This window comes from Thunnus thynnus, chromosome 12, assembly GCF_963924715.1.
Source record: "Thunnus thynnus chromosome 12, fThuThy2.1, whole genome shotgun sequence".
Lineage (NCBI taxonomy): Eukaryota > Metazoa > Chordata > Actinopteri > Scombriformes > Scombridae > Thunnus > Thunnus thynnus.
The window spans coordinates 13,197,064-13,214,549 of record NC_089528.1 but is presented as its reverse complement, the minus strand read 5'-3'; the positions used below and the strand labels follow the sequence as shown (position 1 = coordinate 13,214,549).

At 38.9% G+C, this 17,486-nt stretch overlaps 1 protein-coding gene across 1 annotated transcript; it reads right to left on the bottom strand.

Annotated features, from left to right (window-relative positions):
• Positions 1-4,495: 4,495 nt before the first annotated feature.
• Positions 4,496-17,292, bottom strand: sirt6 (sirtuin 6). Its single transcript, XM_067605585.1, has 8 exons — positions 17,115-17,292; positions 15,629-15,756; positions 12,269-12,451; positions 9,767-9,826; positions 7,848-7,943; positions 7,689-7,769; positions 5,971-6,094; positions 4,496-5,773 (listed from the first exon to the last, which is right to left on the bottom strand). The coding sequence occupies exons 1-8, from the start codon at positions 17,178-17,180 to the stop codon at positions 5,456-5,458; spliced, it is 1,056 nt and encodes a 351-aa protein (XP_067461686.1). The 5' UTR covers positions 17,181-17,292; the 3' UTR covers positions 4,496-5,455.
• Positions 17,293-17,486: the final 194 nt, after the last annotated feature.

The window sequence follows — 17,486 nt, the reverse complement described above, 5'->3', positions numbered from 1 at the left end:
GCATCTCTTCATGATGAACAGCACGAAACGAGGTGGAAAGCTTCAGAGAAGGATAGACTGAGAGATGGACTTGAGCTTTCAACCACATTGCAAGGTCTCCATCATGAACATTGCAGGATGCTCCAGAAAAAGCTGGTAAGAGGATCTTGAATCTTGGTCTTGACTGACCTCAAGATCTGGATCTTACAGCCTTTATAATTAAGACTGAGAGACACGATTGAAAGTTCCAGAATAAGATAGTAAGTGGACCTTGAGTTAAGATTGACTGTGAGATCTGGTTCAACATCTTGTGGCATTCAGCATGACAAGCAGGAGACATAATTGAAAGCTCTGCAAAAAGCTCGTAAGTGGACCTTAAGTTAAGATGCAGCGAGATGCAGTTGAGCTAACAAAAGTATCTCTTTGTGATGAAGACCATGAGATGCATTTGAAAGCTCCAGAATAAGCTACTAGCTGGATCTTGATTGACAATTGAGGTTTTAATCACATCTCTTCAGGATGATAACTGTGAGATGCAAAGGTAACCTTTAGAGGAAAGACTGAACTTTCAACCATGTCGCATGGTCTTCATCATGAACACTGCAGGATGCTCCAGATAAAACTGGTCAGAGGATCTTGAATTAGGACCAATCTTGAGATCTGGATCTTACAGCCTTTACGATAAAGACTGAGAGACATGCCCGAAAACTCCAGAATAAGGTAGTAAGTGGACCTTGAGTTAAGATTGAACGTGAGATGCAGTTGATCTTTGGGGTGAAGACCATCAGCGGAAAGCTTCAGAAAAAGCTAGTAAGTGGGCCATGAGTTAAGATTATTTTTTCAAATTGCTGTTACTTCAGGGTGAAGAATGACATTTTATGCTCAGAAGTAACTTTTCAATAATAATCAATCAATATTAAAACTCTGTAAAGTCATCTGGTTACACTTTAACAATCTAAATCCTTCTTTCTCCTCAGTTCACCATTTTTACAATGATTAATACTTTTAGTCCCTGGTCACCTATGATATTACCGTTACGTGTCAGACAAAAACATGCATTGACAGTAATTGAAGGTAATGTTTTGAGCATTCACACCTTACAGTAGTGCACAATGTGCTGTAGCGCAGACAGGAAGAACGAAAACATGCTTGTCTCGGGAGAATAATCTCCATCAAGAGTCATGGAGGTGAATCTGAATGCAGTAGTTAGTGCTGTTTCAGAGCTCGTCTTACACACAACTCAGTCGTATCATAATTAAAATGCAGTGTCTTAAAAGAGCATAACATGTTCCTCTTTGAAGAAGAGCAAAAAACATTGGATATTTCTGTGAGGTAATTTTTGAAATGATTGATGGTCTCATTAAAATGAAATGTCCATCCAGCCTTAACCTACTGCTGCTAATTGTAAGACATCATAATTAAGTATAAATATGGGCTAAAATTCACAGGCATGCGACACAATCTGCTCCACTTAGCACTAAAAGCTCAATTTAGAGTCTTTTAGGTGTATTTTACTTTCCATTTACAAGTAAATTACAGCTAATCATATAAATTCTTTCACTCAAAACTTGCTGAAACTAGAACTTTTCATTTTAAGAGCTGAGCTTCACTAAAATCTATGAATAACAATTGTATCTTATGGCTCTTAGTGACTTTATGAACTTTATACACTCTTTTTGATTTCAAAGTTCATTCAGATTTATGGATTATTAATCTATGAATCTGATGCTGCCTCCATCTAACAGAAATGTATCTAATATCTTGTGAAGTTGGACATGGAGCCCTGGTTTTCAGCTTTATTGCACTCATCAGAAGGGACAGAACGACACTTTTTTAAAATACACAGAAGTTCAGTGAAGTCGAGAGCGAACAAAGGCTTCGCTTTAAAGCCGCTCGTTCTCTTTGAAGATAATTGCGAATCCAGACAGATGAGTCACTGCAGAATTCATCAGATGTTGCAGAATTGCAGAAGTCATCAGGAGCTTTGATGACAAAACTATCTGAAACTATCCAAAATGAAAAGTGTTTTCAGGTTTAAAGATATTTTTGGAGTGGATTCCACTTGAAGAATCTCTCCCATCAAATCATCTGTAATGTTGTGTTTTTTTTTTGCAGTCTCTTCCTCTTTCTACTCTCCATCTTCATCACATCTGCAGCACCACATCTTTGACAGTGAGTCCAACTTCAGCATTCTTCCTCTAAGACTTGCTCAGCCTCCTGTGTGTTGAATGGGGAGCATCTGTAAACGGATTTCAAACAGCAATCTTCATGCCATTCCACATATTTCTTTAATAAGATTCAAGGACTCCACACTCTTGTTCTTTTGCTCACTGACTGATATATATATGCTTTGAGGTGACAGCGATGATGCATTATAAACCAACATATAAAAATAAAGTCTTTTGATTCTCTGCAACAGGTTGTTCTGACCTCGTTGGCTTCGGTCATCGCTCTCTCTTTCCATAAAATCGTCCCAGTGAGTGTCTGTGAAACTCGAAGCTGCCACCCCGGCGCTTTACAGCCACGAGCGTATTAAATGGTTAATAAGCTGCAGCTGCTTCCTTCCAGACGTAGCACTTTCAATTACAACTGAAGAGTTTGAGTCTGGCTTCATCAGAACACCAAATCTTTGATACAGTCTTCTACTGCTGTGACAGACAGGCTCCCTACAGCTATGCTGCAGTGTGACACGGACTTGTGAACTGTTGTCCTTCCAGAGAGATCTGCCATCACAGCTCTGATGCTGTGTTTCAGCCTCCTCCGTGACCGCTGTCCTTCTTGCTGAGTTTGGGTGGATGAGCAGCTGTAGGAAGAGTCAGTCTGGTGCCATTTTTAAATAACGGAGCCTGTGAACCTGTGTGAGTCTTCATTCAGTGACCATTTGATGCTGTTCTTCAGTTTGATGCCTCCTCACTGTCTATAATCTGAATATACAGTATACTTACAGGGACAAAAAGTATCAATTTCATATTTTTTAACTGATCAGATGGACACATCTGACACATTTTATATATATATATATATATATATATATATATATATATATATATATATATATATATATATATATGCAGATGCATGTATCGCACTGTTTTGCAGAACTAGGAGCCTGTTGCAAGAAAAAAAATGGGGAAAAAAATCCCAAATACAAGAATTGAAAGACTTTTAGCTGGCTACATCTGCCAGAGGAGGTGTTAGGGTGTCCAAACCTTTGCACATACCACAATGATGTTTTTATTTTTGCTCAATTTATAACATAAACAGTAACTTTGCATTAATGTTTGCTGATAATATTGTGTTTTTTCCATATCATAGAGAGACTGATAATCACCAAACATGTTATTTGTCAAGGGGTGGCTGAACTTTTGCATACAACTGTACATGGTGATATAGTAAATGTTCTGGAAAATCAATGGAGAAACTTAAATAAACAATAAATCAAAAATAAATAATAAAATAACCACATCTGAATGTCTTTTTAGGTGAATCCAATGAATACAGGACCTGATAAATAAAGGTGCGTCATCACATTGACACAAAAATGACACCATAAAGCTCATTGATTTATATTGATTATATCACTGATTTACAGTATTGTCCATAATGGCCTAAGACAGTGGAGGTCTAGAATCCCCATAAATCTAATAAATCTGGGTTCAGATTGAAGGGAGAAGAAAACAAAATTAACTTTTTTGCTTTATTCTAGTAAAACACTGGTTACTTTCTTTAATTTACTTCTGTAAAAACCCTTCAAAGAAAACTATCTGAGAAAGAAAAAATCCCTTTTTGGTTGAACTGCTCACAACTTGTGTCAATAAGCCGTGATGAATGGGTGGAGGGAAACTGATTCATTTTTAGTGGTCACAAACCCAAATAGGTTGGGAACCAGTGGCCTAAGAAATAGCTGCCACAGTATAAATGGTACAGAAAAGTGGTTATATACTGTCATATCACCCAAGCCAAGCTACGACACCACAAGAACAAAAAACAGAGGTAGATTGCGAGGACAGAGCGAGAACATTAAGCTCATTAGCACTATCGTGCAGAGACAATTGAGACAAAGTTAATATATAGATGGAGAGGTGGAGCGGTAATGAGGGCTGTGTAATGACCCATTCACAGCGCAGGCAGTTTGAATCTGAGTGTGTTTTAGTTGCACCTGTTGCTTATGTCTGGATTGACAAAGTTTCTTAATGGAGTGAAGCTTATTCAACATCAGACACAAGGCAACATGTTCAAGACAGTAATCATCTACTTATAATAAACACCTGTGGCCCACTGTACAGTCAGAGCGTCTGATATGAATTTCCTCTCTTTAAACCAGAGAAAAGGGAAAACTCAAGGCAACTAAGGTGCAGGATTAAACCTGGTGCTAAGAAGACAGTAGGTTTGATTATCATGTTCAGTCATAACGCAGCGCATAAAGAAAATTTAAACTACATTAGTGTAAAGATGTTGACCTCAAACACAGAATCATATTATCTTAGATGAACAAACACAACATACACACAGGAGGTCGTACCAGGAACTGATTGTGTTTATTTCCAAAAAATGTATTAAAAAAAAACAGTAAAGCTTTATTTTTCCCCCAGCAATGCTTTTCCTGAGATAAAAACATTCTCCTAGAAACACACAGTGTGATTATGGTCCATGTACAGCCAATCAGCAGCAGGTGCTGCGTTTATATACAAAACAGGCGGAATTACACATCTCACGAGAGGAAGAGAAATCTCCTGTACAAGAAAGAGAAGTAGTTTGATCGCTTAAAAGAAGACTTACAACAGAAGACGTTGGGGATAAAACAAAAACTGTGCTCCTCATAATTGTTTTTTACAATGTAACACTGAACTAAAACCTCCCACAGTCGCATGTAGCTACTCATGTCAATCAGACTCAATAAGATCAGACGTCCTTTGGCGTAAAACACTGAACAAAGGTGTCTTTACAAGCGAGATCTGGAGCACTCGGTTAAAAATAAAGCAATTAATAAGGTGCAGCAACCTTACACATCTTATTTAAAGCTTCATTTATAACTTTGTGTTCCAGATCTCATCTTGTTGTCCTTTCTGTCAAGGATCTGGTTCTAAGCTCCAAGTGATCTGACTCATAAAGATCCCATAATAGCAGGAGGAACATTTATATCGCACTCTGCTTTGATCACAGACTAAAAGAAACATTTTCAAACATCCAACTGATGTAGCACCATCTCTTTTGACTTATAAGGAGGTCACTGTGTGAGGCTTCAGCTGAGGAATCTTCTATCAGTTAATTTCACGTCGCTTCTCATGGTGGCTGTGAGGGCAGACTGAGAAATCTTGGATTAACAAAACCACTAGAGTACTAGAAGAGTCTTTGCTCCGGAGGGCATAAGAAGGCAAGAACCTCCCTCCTCCTCTGTGATATCCATCAAACCGACAACCCTCAGGTGTAAGGTTTGTTTCTGGATGAGTTTGTGTTGTGAGGAAAATACTTTAGGCTATTTCTCTTCATTTATCCCCACCGGAGAGTCTGCTCTCTCCCTTTTTACTGAAACCGTCTCCTCCTTAACACTCCCGTTCTCTGTTAGCTGCGTTGCTTCTCTTTTCCTCTCTTCCTTTATGAGGCCCTTTTTCACCTTTTCCTTTGCAGTGACTGCACATAGCGGTTTGACATCAGTGGAGGACTCAGAGGTGGCTGTGGAGCTCTCGCAGACAATCGGCCCATCCCACTTTGGGATGTCCAATCCCAGCAGCTCCATCACCTGTTTCATGACCTCATCCACATAACCACTGATACGCAGGTGTGCATGCTTGTCCTACAAGATGGAAAATTAAAGCCGTGAAATGAAGAATGTGAAAACGCCAGACAGTGCACATGACCAGCATTATTCTAACCATAATTTTGCTTTTGATTTGCGCACGACATTTAAAGTGACACTCTATGTTTCCAAGAGTCGACATAGTACATTTATAAAGTATATGTGTCTGTTGGTGGTGCAGGAATGACACGTACGTGCTTGGTGGGCTGCAGGTTGACAATGACCACTTTGCCACCTTTGCGCTTGGTGAGTAGTGGAAGGTCTCCACTGGGTTTGATCTGCATGGAGGTGCCGAGCGTCAGTGCCAGGTCTGCTCGTCTGAATGCCAACAGTTGAGAAAGAGGTCAGGCGTAAACAAGAGATGCAACTGCTTGTGACATTCTTATTATTTACCTGCTTTTCTTTAAGGGAGATTTATAGTTGTGTGGGAGCTGTGAAGCTTCGTTCTTTATTATTATTATTATTTCGCCTTTTTTTGTCGTCTAACTAGTCCTACAAGTTTTGATTCCAGCGGAGATTGTTGGCAGTGACAACAACATTAAGCAAGCTGAAGAAAAGCTCTCTTTAATTCTATTTATTTATTTGGATCTCATTTAGCTCAAGGCTAATCTCCCAAGAGTTATAGTTATAGTTATATGCTGCTTTACAGTATCACAGCACCAGCAAAGCCATCTCTACTGCAAAGCTTCTTCTCACCGTGATTGTCTGTCACAGTGAATGAAAAAGTGTAAACAAAGCGATTGTACAGCAGTAGTCTCCCATTCAGTAACTAGTCTAGGAGAAATAAAATTACCTGAATGCAAATCCAGTTCTTTGAAGGCCGGGGTATGCTCTAAAAGGGCTAGTTCATATGACTAAGTGCTTATAGCTGTGTTACAATGCCTTGGTTGTGCTATGTTGCTTTTGAACAACACTCAAATACACAGTGTCTGTCTTAGAGAGACACGATAATTAATAGTTATATATGAGGATAACACACACACTTTCAAAACGTCTCTTCTGGAAGACATTCATAGCATTGAACTTGTTTGTTTTGTAAATAGTTGTAAGAATGAGACAAATATTCAAACCCTGGCTACTTTTTCACCTTCACGCATCCACCCTACAACTGCGTGAAGTGATGGTGAATGTGCAATTGTCAGTTTTGGAAAGTTATAGAAATTATTGGACGCAGCCCCTTCCAACTAATCCGAGGTGTGCGTGAGGACGTGTGAGATGCCCGCCAAGCACTTCTGTTGAAATATACTCGCACCTTACGTGCGTACAGCCACCATGACGTAAATGAAGAAATAAAAACACATTTGATGCAGGGAAATATAAGCAGAATACAGTCTGATCATGTACAATACACCCGTCTAGTGAAGTGCTGTGAATGGGTTGAAATCCAACAATGAACTATAAATCAAAACCTACATTAACCCCTTGTGTGAAGTATAATACAGTTCTAATTAGCACTCAATCATTTGTCAGATTTTGGTTGCAAAAATCTGACAATAAAATGGTAATTACACATCTATTACAGGTCAATGATGGTACATCAAAGTGAAACACAATCAATCAAATTCATCCTGCTGAGGCGCAATAAAAGCTTTTTGTGGCTGAAGGATTGAATGGAAATGTAGACACACAGAAGCTAAATGGAAGTATTAAAGCAGACTCACACATACATAAACCTTAAAAAGATTTTAAATGAAGGGGTTATTTGCATGTCAGCGCGCATACAGAATGCAAAGCAAATAAACCTGACATATTATTTCACAGGACTCGAGTTGAAACGGGGATATCAGAGGAAATCAAGTATGTACTGTATGTATGTGACAGGAGAGACGTTAAACCAAACACAAAACAGACAATTGTTTCAAAGTATAACAAAAAGGAAACAATGGAGCACACATTACTGCACTTTTGTCACCTGCTTGCATCGTCTGCTTTGTTCAGGTCTCTGTCTGGAAGAGCATCTTCCCAGTCCAGTATAGTGCTGATCAGCTTCCCTCTGTTGTGGTAAAGAACACACTGATAAATAGCTGATTGTACGCTACAGGTTCATCCAAAATGTCCAAGCATGCGTTACCTGCAGGCTCTGAGTCCTCTGGAGCGGACCACATCACAGTAACGTCCTGTGGGTTTCAGCCCCATCACACCGATCACCTTTTCCCTGACATACTGCCTGGAAAAACCATAAATCCTCCATTTATTTCTCTGTCCAACTGGAGTGCAGTACAATACATCAGAAAATAAACCCGACAAAGGGCCATTTATACACATACATTGATACTAAAAACATAACATAAACTCAGTAGCCTTCTTTTTTTGGAATAAACTGGACTACTTGGACTTCCTCAAAACATGGATTCAATAAGTTTCTGGAAGAGCTCTTTAGGGATTTTCACACAAACCTACTTGACAGCATCATACAGCTGCTGCAGAGTTGTTTACACATATTGTGCATTTGTTCATCAAGCCTCAATTTTTACTTCGTCCCAGAGGAAATCAACTAGGATGAGGTTTGGAGACTGCGCAGGTGACTTGAGTAAAATGAAGTCACTGTCATGTTCCTGGAAACATTTTGAGATAATGAGTGCTCCGTGAAAGGGTGCTTTATCCTGCTGGAAATTTCAATTTGACAAAAGGATAGACTGTGGTGCAGCTGGTCAGCGACAAAATAGGATCCCTGGTGTGCAAAGAAAACACTCCCCATACAATTACCAGCAGCTTTTACCTTTGACACAAGGTATGGTGGATCATGGATTTGTACTGTTTCACCCAATTTCTGACTAAGACTGTTGCAAAAGAAATCACTCACTCTGATGGACTTGGTGACATTTTCTAGTGTTTCAGTCATCGCATGTCTATTATAGCTTCATCATCTTGCTCTTAGACTACAAGGATGGAAGCCAGAATGGTCTTCTGCTTCAAAGTTCAACAAATGTTTGTTCAGAGATGCCCTTCTGCACATCTTTGCACTTATAGCCTTCCTGTGAACTTTGAACAGGTGCAATTATACGCACATCATGTAGGTGCAGCGCTATTATAAAACAGCTTCAATGAAAAAAAGATGCTTGACTACACCTGCCACCATAGAGCCTGCCAGCCCAGGTGGGTGTGTGTGTATATACAATACATGGGTTTGGAGTAAGTGTGTGGCCTTCCTGTGAACTTTAACATACAACAATTGCTCTTCTGGCCTCACTTACTGATGAAGTCCAACTGATTGCATATTTTTAATGCTTAATACGTGAACTGTAGAAGCTGCATTGTGTGAAAATCCTAAGAGGGTGTCTGTTTCTGAGATGCTAGAAAAACCACATCTGGCATGAACAATCATCAAAAAGTGAAGTGTAGATAGATACTCTACATTCTGGTGTGAAGTGAACAGCAACTGAACCCTGACTGTGAGCTTTATGTTTTGTGCTGCAGCTGTATAATTTGCTGTTTATATTACCAGTCACACACACACCTAATAAAATGGCCCCAAAGGGAAAGTCAGTGAAAGACCGTAGCTTGTTAAGATGAGAATTATCTAAGACTGTAAAGATCTGAGTGTTAAAGGTTTAGAATTTTTCCAAGTCTGCCTAAAAAAACAAAAGGTTCCCAAATGAACACAGAAAGAGATTTTTCTCACTGTAATGATTCCTCTTGTGGCTGTTAAAAGATCCCCTTCAAATGTGCTAGTCATATCAAGTGGATATCTGCCACATTTACAGTCTTTTTAGCATCAAATTCCCTCTTTGTGTTTCCCTGTTGAGCTGCAGTGGAAGTATAGTAACAAAAAGAGGGACTTGGAAATAAAAAGACTGCAATGTTGAAAGACATGTACTTGCTTGTGAAACCCAAAAAATGGGGTTTTTCGAAAAAAAAAACCCAAAAATTGTAAACCTGTCCTTTTAAGTGTGTTTGTTTAGGGATACGTGTGTGTGTGTGTGTGTGTGTGTGTGTGTGTGTGTGTGTGTGTGTGTGTGTGTGTGTGTGTGTGTGTGTGCGCATACATACCTGCCACACTTCTCACACTCCTCCACAAACATGTTTCCATGAAGCTCTGATAACATATCCCTGTTAGGGGTGAGACGGAAGAAGTCCACAGAGGCAGAAAGATCACAAAGATGATATTCACTTAGATCATTGTCTCTGAAGTTAAAATGATCACGACTTTTCTCCGTCCTTTGACTAACTCTGATAAATATTCTGAGCACTTGTTTTCACTTCTGCATTTCATCTGGCACGTGAACTGATTAGTGCTAACCAGTTTACTTTACCAGTTCATTTGCTGTCTCAATGATTTCCTCAGAGAACTAACACTTGGCAGTCTGGCCTGATTTAAAAAAAAACTCGTGGAGGATAGGAGCAGAGCAAGGAAATGGCTTCCAAGGAAAGCAAGTCTTCCAATAAGCAGAAAGTCTGGATGTACTGTATGTAATGAGGAAAAAAATTAGATTCCTGGCCTTGGGTTAGTCCAATATGATTGGATAATCCAGAGTGAGACCAAACATTTTCCATTACACTGAGCATTATTGGAAACTATTTGAGCATTCTTCTAGTGCTGTTATCACAAAGCAGCAGCTTCATATTTAAAACAATTAGTCACAACCCAACATATAACAATTTACCATGAAAAAATATTATCTCACATAACTCACAATACCGTATAAGCCTGTCTGTGTTTAAAAAATATTAGAAATGAAGGCACTTAAATATACACAAGAAGCAGAAAACTTTAAAAGTAGAAGAAAAGTACAACGTGTCCACTTATTCATTAATCTCCTTTTCACTCACTCCGCTTCAACTAACTCAAATAAAATCACTCTACATGACGCAGCAATATTCCTGAAATGCAATATGTATTTGTTTATGGAGAACATTGTTGCCTATATTTGGATCATTTTGTGAAAATGGGGTAATATGCTGTATATGACAGGATGATACATCCTTAAAGCTGTCACTAATACATATTTTAATATTAACAATGGATAAAATGATTATGTGTAATGTGAAAGATGTTACTTGTAGTGATCAACCCAAAGAAGATTTTTTCCGACTCTGCAGCTCCCCTCAACTATACGGAGCATTTTAGCATCTTTCAGCTCCTTGTTTTGGTTTTACAGCGCACAGCTTTACAGTTTTGTTTCACTCTCACTGCTCATCTACCTAGTTTCCATCAAATGGCTGACAGGCAAAGTTAGCGACTAGCTGGTGAATATAGTGGAGCATTTACCAACTAAAATGGCATATTTTTTTCTCAAGAGAGGGTGGAAACGAAAGTGACGCTAAAGGGAGAGTTAATGTTGGACTTAGGACTAGATCGTACAACGTCGCAAGGCAAAGTGCTGTACTGAAATGGCTACAGTCAAAGGCGGAGAGAAAAGCCAGCTGTCATAGGGAGTGGTGAGAGGTGATGCTTTGTTTGCTTTGCTTTGTTTGCAAAGTTAACCTCTATTTCCCCATCAAACTGATGCCAGATTGCTTGCACATGCTCACAAATGGCCTTCCGTTTTGTAGTCTTCGTTGCTAAGGTTGTTGCTATGGTTGTTGTTAAGGTTGATGCTAAGGTTGTTGTTAAGGTTGTTGCTAAGGTTGTTGCTAAGGTTGTTCCACAGGCTATTCACCTTTTCCACTCGCGTATTTTGGATCGGATTTGGGTTCCAACATGTACAGCTGTATTTGAGAAGTTTATATTTGTAATAAAGAATGATAGAAAAAAAGCGAAATCCAACAACTATCATTTGTTTACGTACACATTTTGCACTTTGTAACTTTGTTTTGAAAGGTGCCACATAAAAAAGTTATTATCTGAGGGATAATATCCAGCTCCTTGCCTACTAACAACCATGATTTGTGTTACATACTGAGGGGCAAATTCACAAAGGATGCACTGCAGCCTCTGATAGCACGATGAATTGCGCATCACTTGCAACTGATTCACAAAAGACATTATGCTAATGATATTACAACGCAAACACGGCCATAAAGTTTTGCAGCTGAGTGCAGATTGCCCTTGTTCCTGAATAACGAGGTGCAGAGGCATCCCTCAAAACTTCAGGCAAGGAATTTAAAAGTGACATGATCACTGGAAAGCCTGGGCATGGCACCCCTCATAAATGCGCTTCAGTTACCACCAACTCTCTGAAGATGCTTATAATTCCACTAACTGTGTGTGGCAATTAGCGCTGGTCCTTGTGAATTGGACTGTTTTTATAATGAGGCTAATTTGCATAGAAAGGGGACATTTTTTTTGCAAAATGTATGCATATTACCTAATTTAAATATGTGCAAATAGCAAAAGAGCACCAAGACGCTATTTGCTTGGCAGCTCAGTTAGGGGTGCACTTCACCCTTTGCGGGTGCTTTGTGACTTAAACAAAATTAAATCTTTTTGTCATGTTTGTGCAGGTTTAGTGGCTGCAAAAGCTACACAATCCTTTTGTGAATTCGCCCCTGAGTGTATAAAATGATTGATGTGTGCATCATGCTACAGGACAGCAAGCAGGGCAAAGTTACCTGGGAAATCCAGATCGGACATGCAGGCCATCAACATTCTGGCTAATGAGATACTTGAGGTACCCTGCCCTTTGCAGTCCCAGAAGGGCCAAGTGTGTCAAGCTGGGTCGGGCATCTTCAAATGTGGTGTCAAAGTGAGGTGATTCGCCCTTTTGTTCCAACGTCCACACACCCTTTGGACCCCTGAAAGAGAATATGGTGATGAACACACTTGACAGCAGGCATCAGGATGGGACCGATTATAATGCAGCGGGTGGACTGGAAGCAATACAAGTGTACAACTGGTGCGTGGGCTTGCATTCATGATGCCACTCATTGAGTCTAATCAATCTGATGGGAGGATTTCTGCAAAAGTTGTGTAACAATTTGACAACATGCTGTCAGATGCTGCTAGTTTAGCCTCCTGAAAATATGGAAAACCAACGACAACAAGAACAACAAAAACCACTGACAAAACACTGCTCATCATTCTGGTAGTCCTTGTTCTGATAGACCTATATGTTCTTCCTGAGGGCAGGAGATCAAACAAGTGATGGGCTGGATGTGATTGGCCTCTGATGATGCTGTGAGATTGGCGTAGGCAGTAGGAGGTGTAGATGATGGTGATGTCTGGTAACTGGGCCCCGATGATTTTCCCAGTGGTCTTCATTACTCCCTGTAGAGCTTGCTGCTCTGCCTTCGTGCAACTGGTGAACCACACTGACACGCAGTATGTCTGCACACATTCAATGGGAAGCTTCAGTGGTAGGTTTGTTTTTCTCAGTTTTATCTCTCATCTCCAAAATGACCCGCTAGACCAGTTTAAAACACGGAGCCGTGTGCATCACTTATTACACGCTTATCATCATGAGAAACATGGTGCAGGATATGAAAGCCAGAAAGGATCTGTAGAGCTGGTAGATTCACATGTTTTGGTGTCTTCAATAATATTAACCAGAGGGACTGAATTTCTTACCATCAGCTGGAGCATGTGTGTGTGGCAGCAGTGGGAATATAATTTGTGTTAGTTGGCCTGATGGGGAAATAGGAGCCTTGGCTTTAATGATATTGCCATCCAAGGTCAGCTATACATGACTGACAGGCAGACTAATCAAATATTAATTAGTCCAGTTCCACAGCTAACATCTCCAAGCATGTATAAATTCACACAGGCAAACATCTGCCATTCACACCAGCATGACGTCATGTAAAGTCTGAGTAACAACATTTTAAGTTTTTGTGTCCCAGCTCAGTTATTTGCTTTTGCTGGGTAATAAAGAAAACCCCTGCACTATAACGGAAGAAAACAAACAAGCTGTAATTTATTTCAGTGTGTGTGTGTCTTGTTATTCAACCTAGAGCTGATCTGACATGTAATGAGCATGTACCACCATCATCTGCTCATACAGTGGTACTACAAGAGAAACTTGTAGTACTTGCCAACTGCGTAATTATTTCTCTCTCTGTATGAATGTGTAGTGACATGATGGTGGTATTTATCCAAAGTAAATCTGTCAGAGATCTAATCCTTTGGCTAACACATTCATTTGCATTGCCATAGCATTCTGATATCCTTAAAAATGTGTAAATTTCAAAGCAGATGTAGTTAAATGAATTGAAATTCATCACTGGAATCATCATCATCTGTCTAATAACCCCTCTGACTTCAGCTCCGGCTGCTGTGTTTTTGGAGAAAGCAACTGTTCTGGCTCTTATTGTTATAATACATAATTATGAGCTCTTAGAATCAAATATGACAATTGATTTCTGAAAATGTGAAAGAAAAATGGAAGAAAATCTTATTGCGCTGATACTTGTAACAAGAGTGCCTCACAATGAATGTGCCGCTAGAATAATAAGCATATCTTATTCAGAAACTGACAGAAAGAGCTGTGAAGCATTAAGGATTTTTTGTTCAAACTTTCTTATTGTCACACATATCATGTAATTAACATCATTTGATTTATTTAGCAGCTAATGTGGCACACCAAGGCAAGATATATACAGAGAGGCAGTCAGAAACCTTTTTAAATTCTAAACAGCAGAAAAAGATCTCTGTTATGTTTTTTACATATTTACATTATCATAATCCATCTTTCCAAGGCTGTCAAAAATCTAAAATGGCACTATGCAGTTAGAGTCATTTTTTTCTCTCCTTCCATCCAATTTCTGATCAACTGTTTGTTCCTCCTGATTTTCCTCCCTTCAGTATTTACAGTAGTAACTCTGTGTGCAGAACGGCTGCCAGAATCTAAATTTCTCTGCACTTGACCTGTCAGAGACACTGAGGAAATTGTCCTATATCAAACTGCTCTGATGATTCACCTCCACCGAGACAGTCAAATCAACTTTTGAGATTTTATATTTACACACAAAATGAAGAATTTATACTGTATAAATAAGCTGCATCTCCGAATACATTTATTTGCAAATAATCAAATGAATAACTGAAAACAATGAAAAGATCCTAAGAGAAATATTATCAAAGTGAACATACTGCACATTAATTTGCACATAAGAGTTTTGACATTTAAAATGCAAAAGGTAAATGCACATAAAAGGCTTATTTATCACATATGAATTCAAATAAACTTCACCTAAAAGGCTTCTTCGGGTTTCCAGAATCATTCGTCTATTAAAATTCCTCTAGTAAGTAAATAAAGAACCTTTTAAAAACAGAGTACATTAGTTATTGATTGAATACTTTCACTGAAATATGCTTTTTTGTTTAAAACCCCATCAAAAGCAATACAGATGTGTAGTGAGGTTTTCTAGTTTGGCATAAACTACTGATACTGTAGATTTACAGGCACAGCTGGAACAATGTTGATTAAGCTCACTTTTAAACAGCCCTCAAGTTCAAAGCTTAAGTCACAATAAGAAATGGACATGTGTCCTCAGTTTCTTGCGCAGCCTGTAATATGGCCTTTCATGAATGGGATACAATCCAATAACTGCAAATTCAGAAACTCATTAGCTACACGCTCATGCTTTGTGAAGCAGCAGAGAGACACAAAGATATGAAGTAACAAGAACTGCAGGATGACAGCTGTTCATGTTCACAGATATTGTTTGTTTTTTGTTGTTGTACTTGTGTGAGTGTTAGTTTCTCATCAGCTATGATACATATATTGCTTATTTCTACCAGTATGTGTAGTCCTGATAAATCAGATACCACTCTGCTTTTATTTACAGTATATGAGAGAGAATGTCATATTACCTCCATGTTGAAACTGAAATTAGAAGTGGAGTTCAGTGTTTCCAATAGTTAACGTTGCCATGCTTGAGAGAGAAAAGCTGAGTGTGTGTGTGTGTGTGTGTGTGTGTGTGTGTGAAAAATGGGTTACAGAAGAAAACAGCTGTGGTGACTCTGTGACTCACCTGAAATCAGGGATGCCTGCTGAGGTGCTGATTCCTGCTCCGGAGTGGACGACCAAGTACTGAGATTCTTTTATCAACTGAGCGAGGGTCTCTACCTTCGCCTTCAGCTCCTCAGGACCATCAAATACCTGCCACAGAATAACACGCACAAGAAACACCCGTTGATACTGGTATATTAAAATATGACAATGGTTAAGTTAAAGTTAAGTCACTTTCCTAGGTTTTGCACCTCACACAAGTTAGATGTTCAGTCATTTTCATCTTTCATTTTGTCAAATGATGCTACTAAAACCAGCTACTGTAAGCTTTAATGCCTAATTACAAACAAAATACATCTATATGCATGAGGAGACTGAATCTGAACAACAGAATGGTGCATGTACAACACATGTGTTTCAAGGAAACTTGGTTTCAACTGTTTGTTTATATTACAAACATGATTAAGAACAGCTTGTTTTAAAAACATGTAACTGTTTTAGGAATAGAACAGGAAACTCCATTAAGTACAGAGCTTTAACAGAGTTTCACGTACCAACCGAGGTGCAACTTCACTCTTTTTTTAATTTATTAAGCAATGTACAATTTTGATGTAGCGGTGCCTTTAGCTTTTGACTAAAGACTGCACACTTCCTCCACAGCTTCTTTCCTCAGGCTGTAACCCTCAAAGACCCCTCTCACATCCCCCCGTAGTCTTACCTGCCGCTTGCACCCCACCACACAGACTGACGATGATCTCCTCCATTCCCTATACTTTGCATATTTATCATATAGTACTCAAATACTGTTGGACACTATGAAAACTTTGTGTATTATCTTAACTGCTCATTGCACTGGACCGATCTGTCAGCATTACCCACATATGATCCATCATACAAAAACTTACTCCCCCCTAAACTTATTTGTAAATATTGATTTTGTATATTCTCATACACTGTTAGAGTTATACTGTTAAAGCAATTTAGAATTGCTGTACTACGTTTTTTGTAATCTCTGTCTTACATGTACTGTATATAATCCTATTTAACTAGGAAACTGTTGTCGTTTTTCTTAATTTTACTTCTAACACCTGCACCAAAACAAATCCCTTGCACTCATTGGTGAATAAAGTCTGATTCTTAATCTACAGTATATGTAACATATATATTACGCTCATAAAATGTGACTCATTGCTGGAGTTTAAATTATCTCTGTTATAAAGGCAGTAGGACAACACTAAAATATTGCTAACACATTAACTTATATAAAGATTATGAGCAACTGTGTTTTAGAACCATTTCTGCTCGATGAGGACTTTATACTTGAGTATCATCATCTCAAACTGTTATTTAATGAAGTGCCTTTGAATGTGGATGTTGCAATTATTACTTCTAAAATCTAAAACAGTTCATTCATCACAAACACGAGCCAGGCAGACACTCAGCTAATCTGCTAGCTCATTTTTTAAAGAGCTAACTAGCAAAGCTATAAGCTACTAGCTAAATTTTACCTCAGGAAGTCCACAGACTCCTTTGTCTTCATACGGCGAAAGCCCGGCTGCATAATTCACAGACATGGCTGTTGTTGGTGTCGTGTCCTTATTGTTTTGATTGTAAATGCTGCGAAGTAGCGATTCAAGATTCAACCGAGCAGCTTGTTAACTGTTGTGAGACTGACGTCATCCCTGAGGGACGGCATATGCTGCATTCATAAAAAATGGGGAAATTAATATGTTGTATTTTTGTCTCTCCCCAACCGCTCTTTGCTTGGAATAATAAACTCCTAGTTTTCCCTTTTCACATAAACGCATGTAGACCTACAAATGATAGGTAAACTTGCCAGTGATTACAGTGGATAACATTTAGATGAGGCATAAAAACAA

Bases quoted from the DNA above. Each gene is read 5' to 3' on its own strand.
- sirt6 (XM_067605585.1), bottom strand. From the start codon at position 17,180: ATGTCTGTGAATTATGCAGCCGGGCTTTCGCCGTATGAAGACAAAGGA. The intron at 9,827-12,268 runs GTAACTTTGCCC...CACCCCTAACAG, and splicing joins GTCCGATCTGGATTTCCCAG to GGATATGTTATCAGAGCTTC. The intron at 7,770-7,847 runs GTAACGCATGCT...TTACCACAACAG, and splicing joins AGAGGACTCAGAGCCTGCAG to AGGGAAGCTGATCAGCACTA.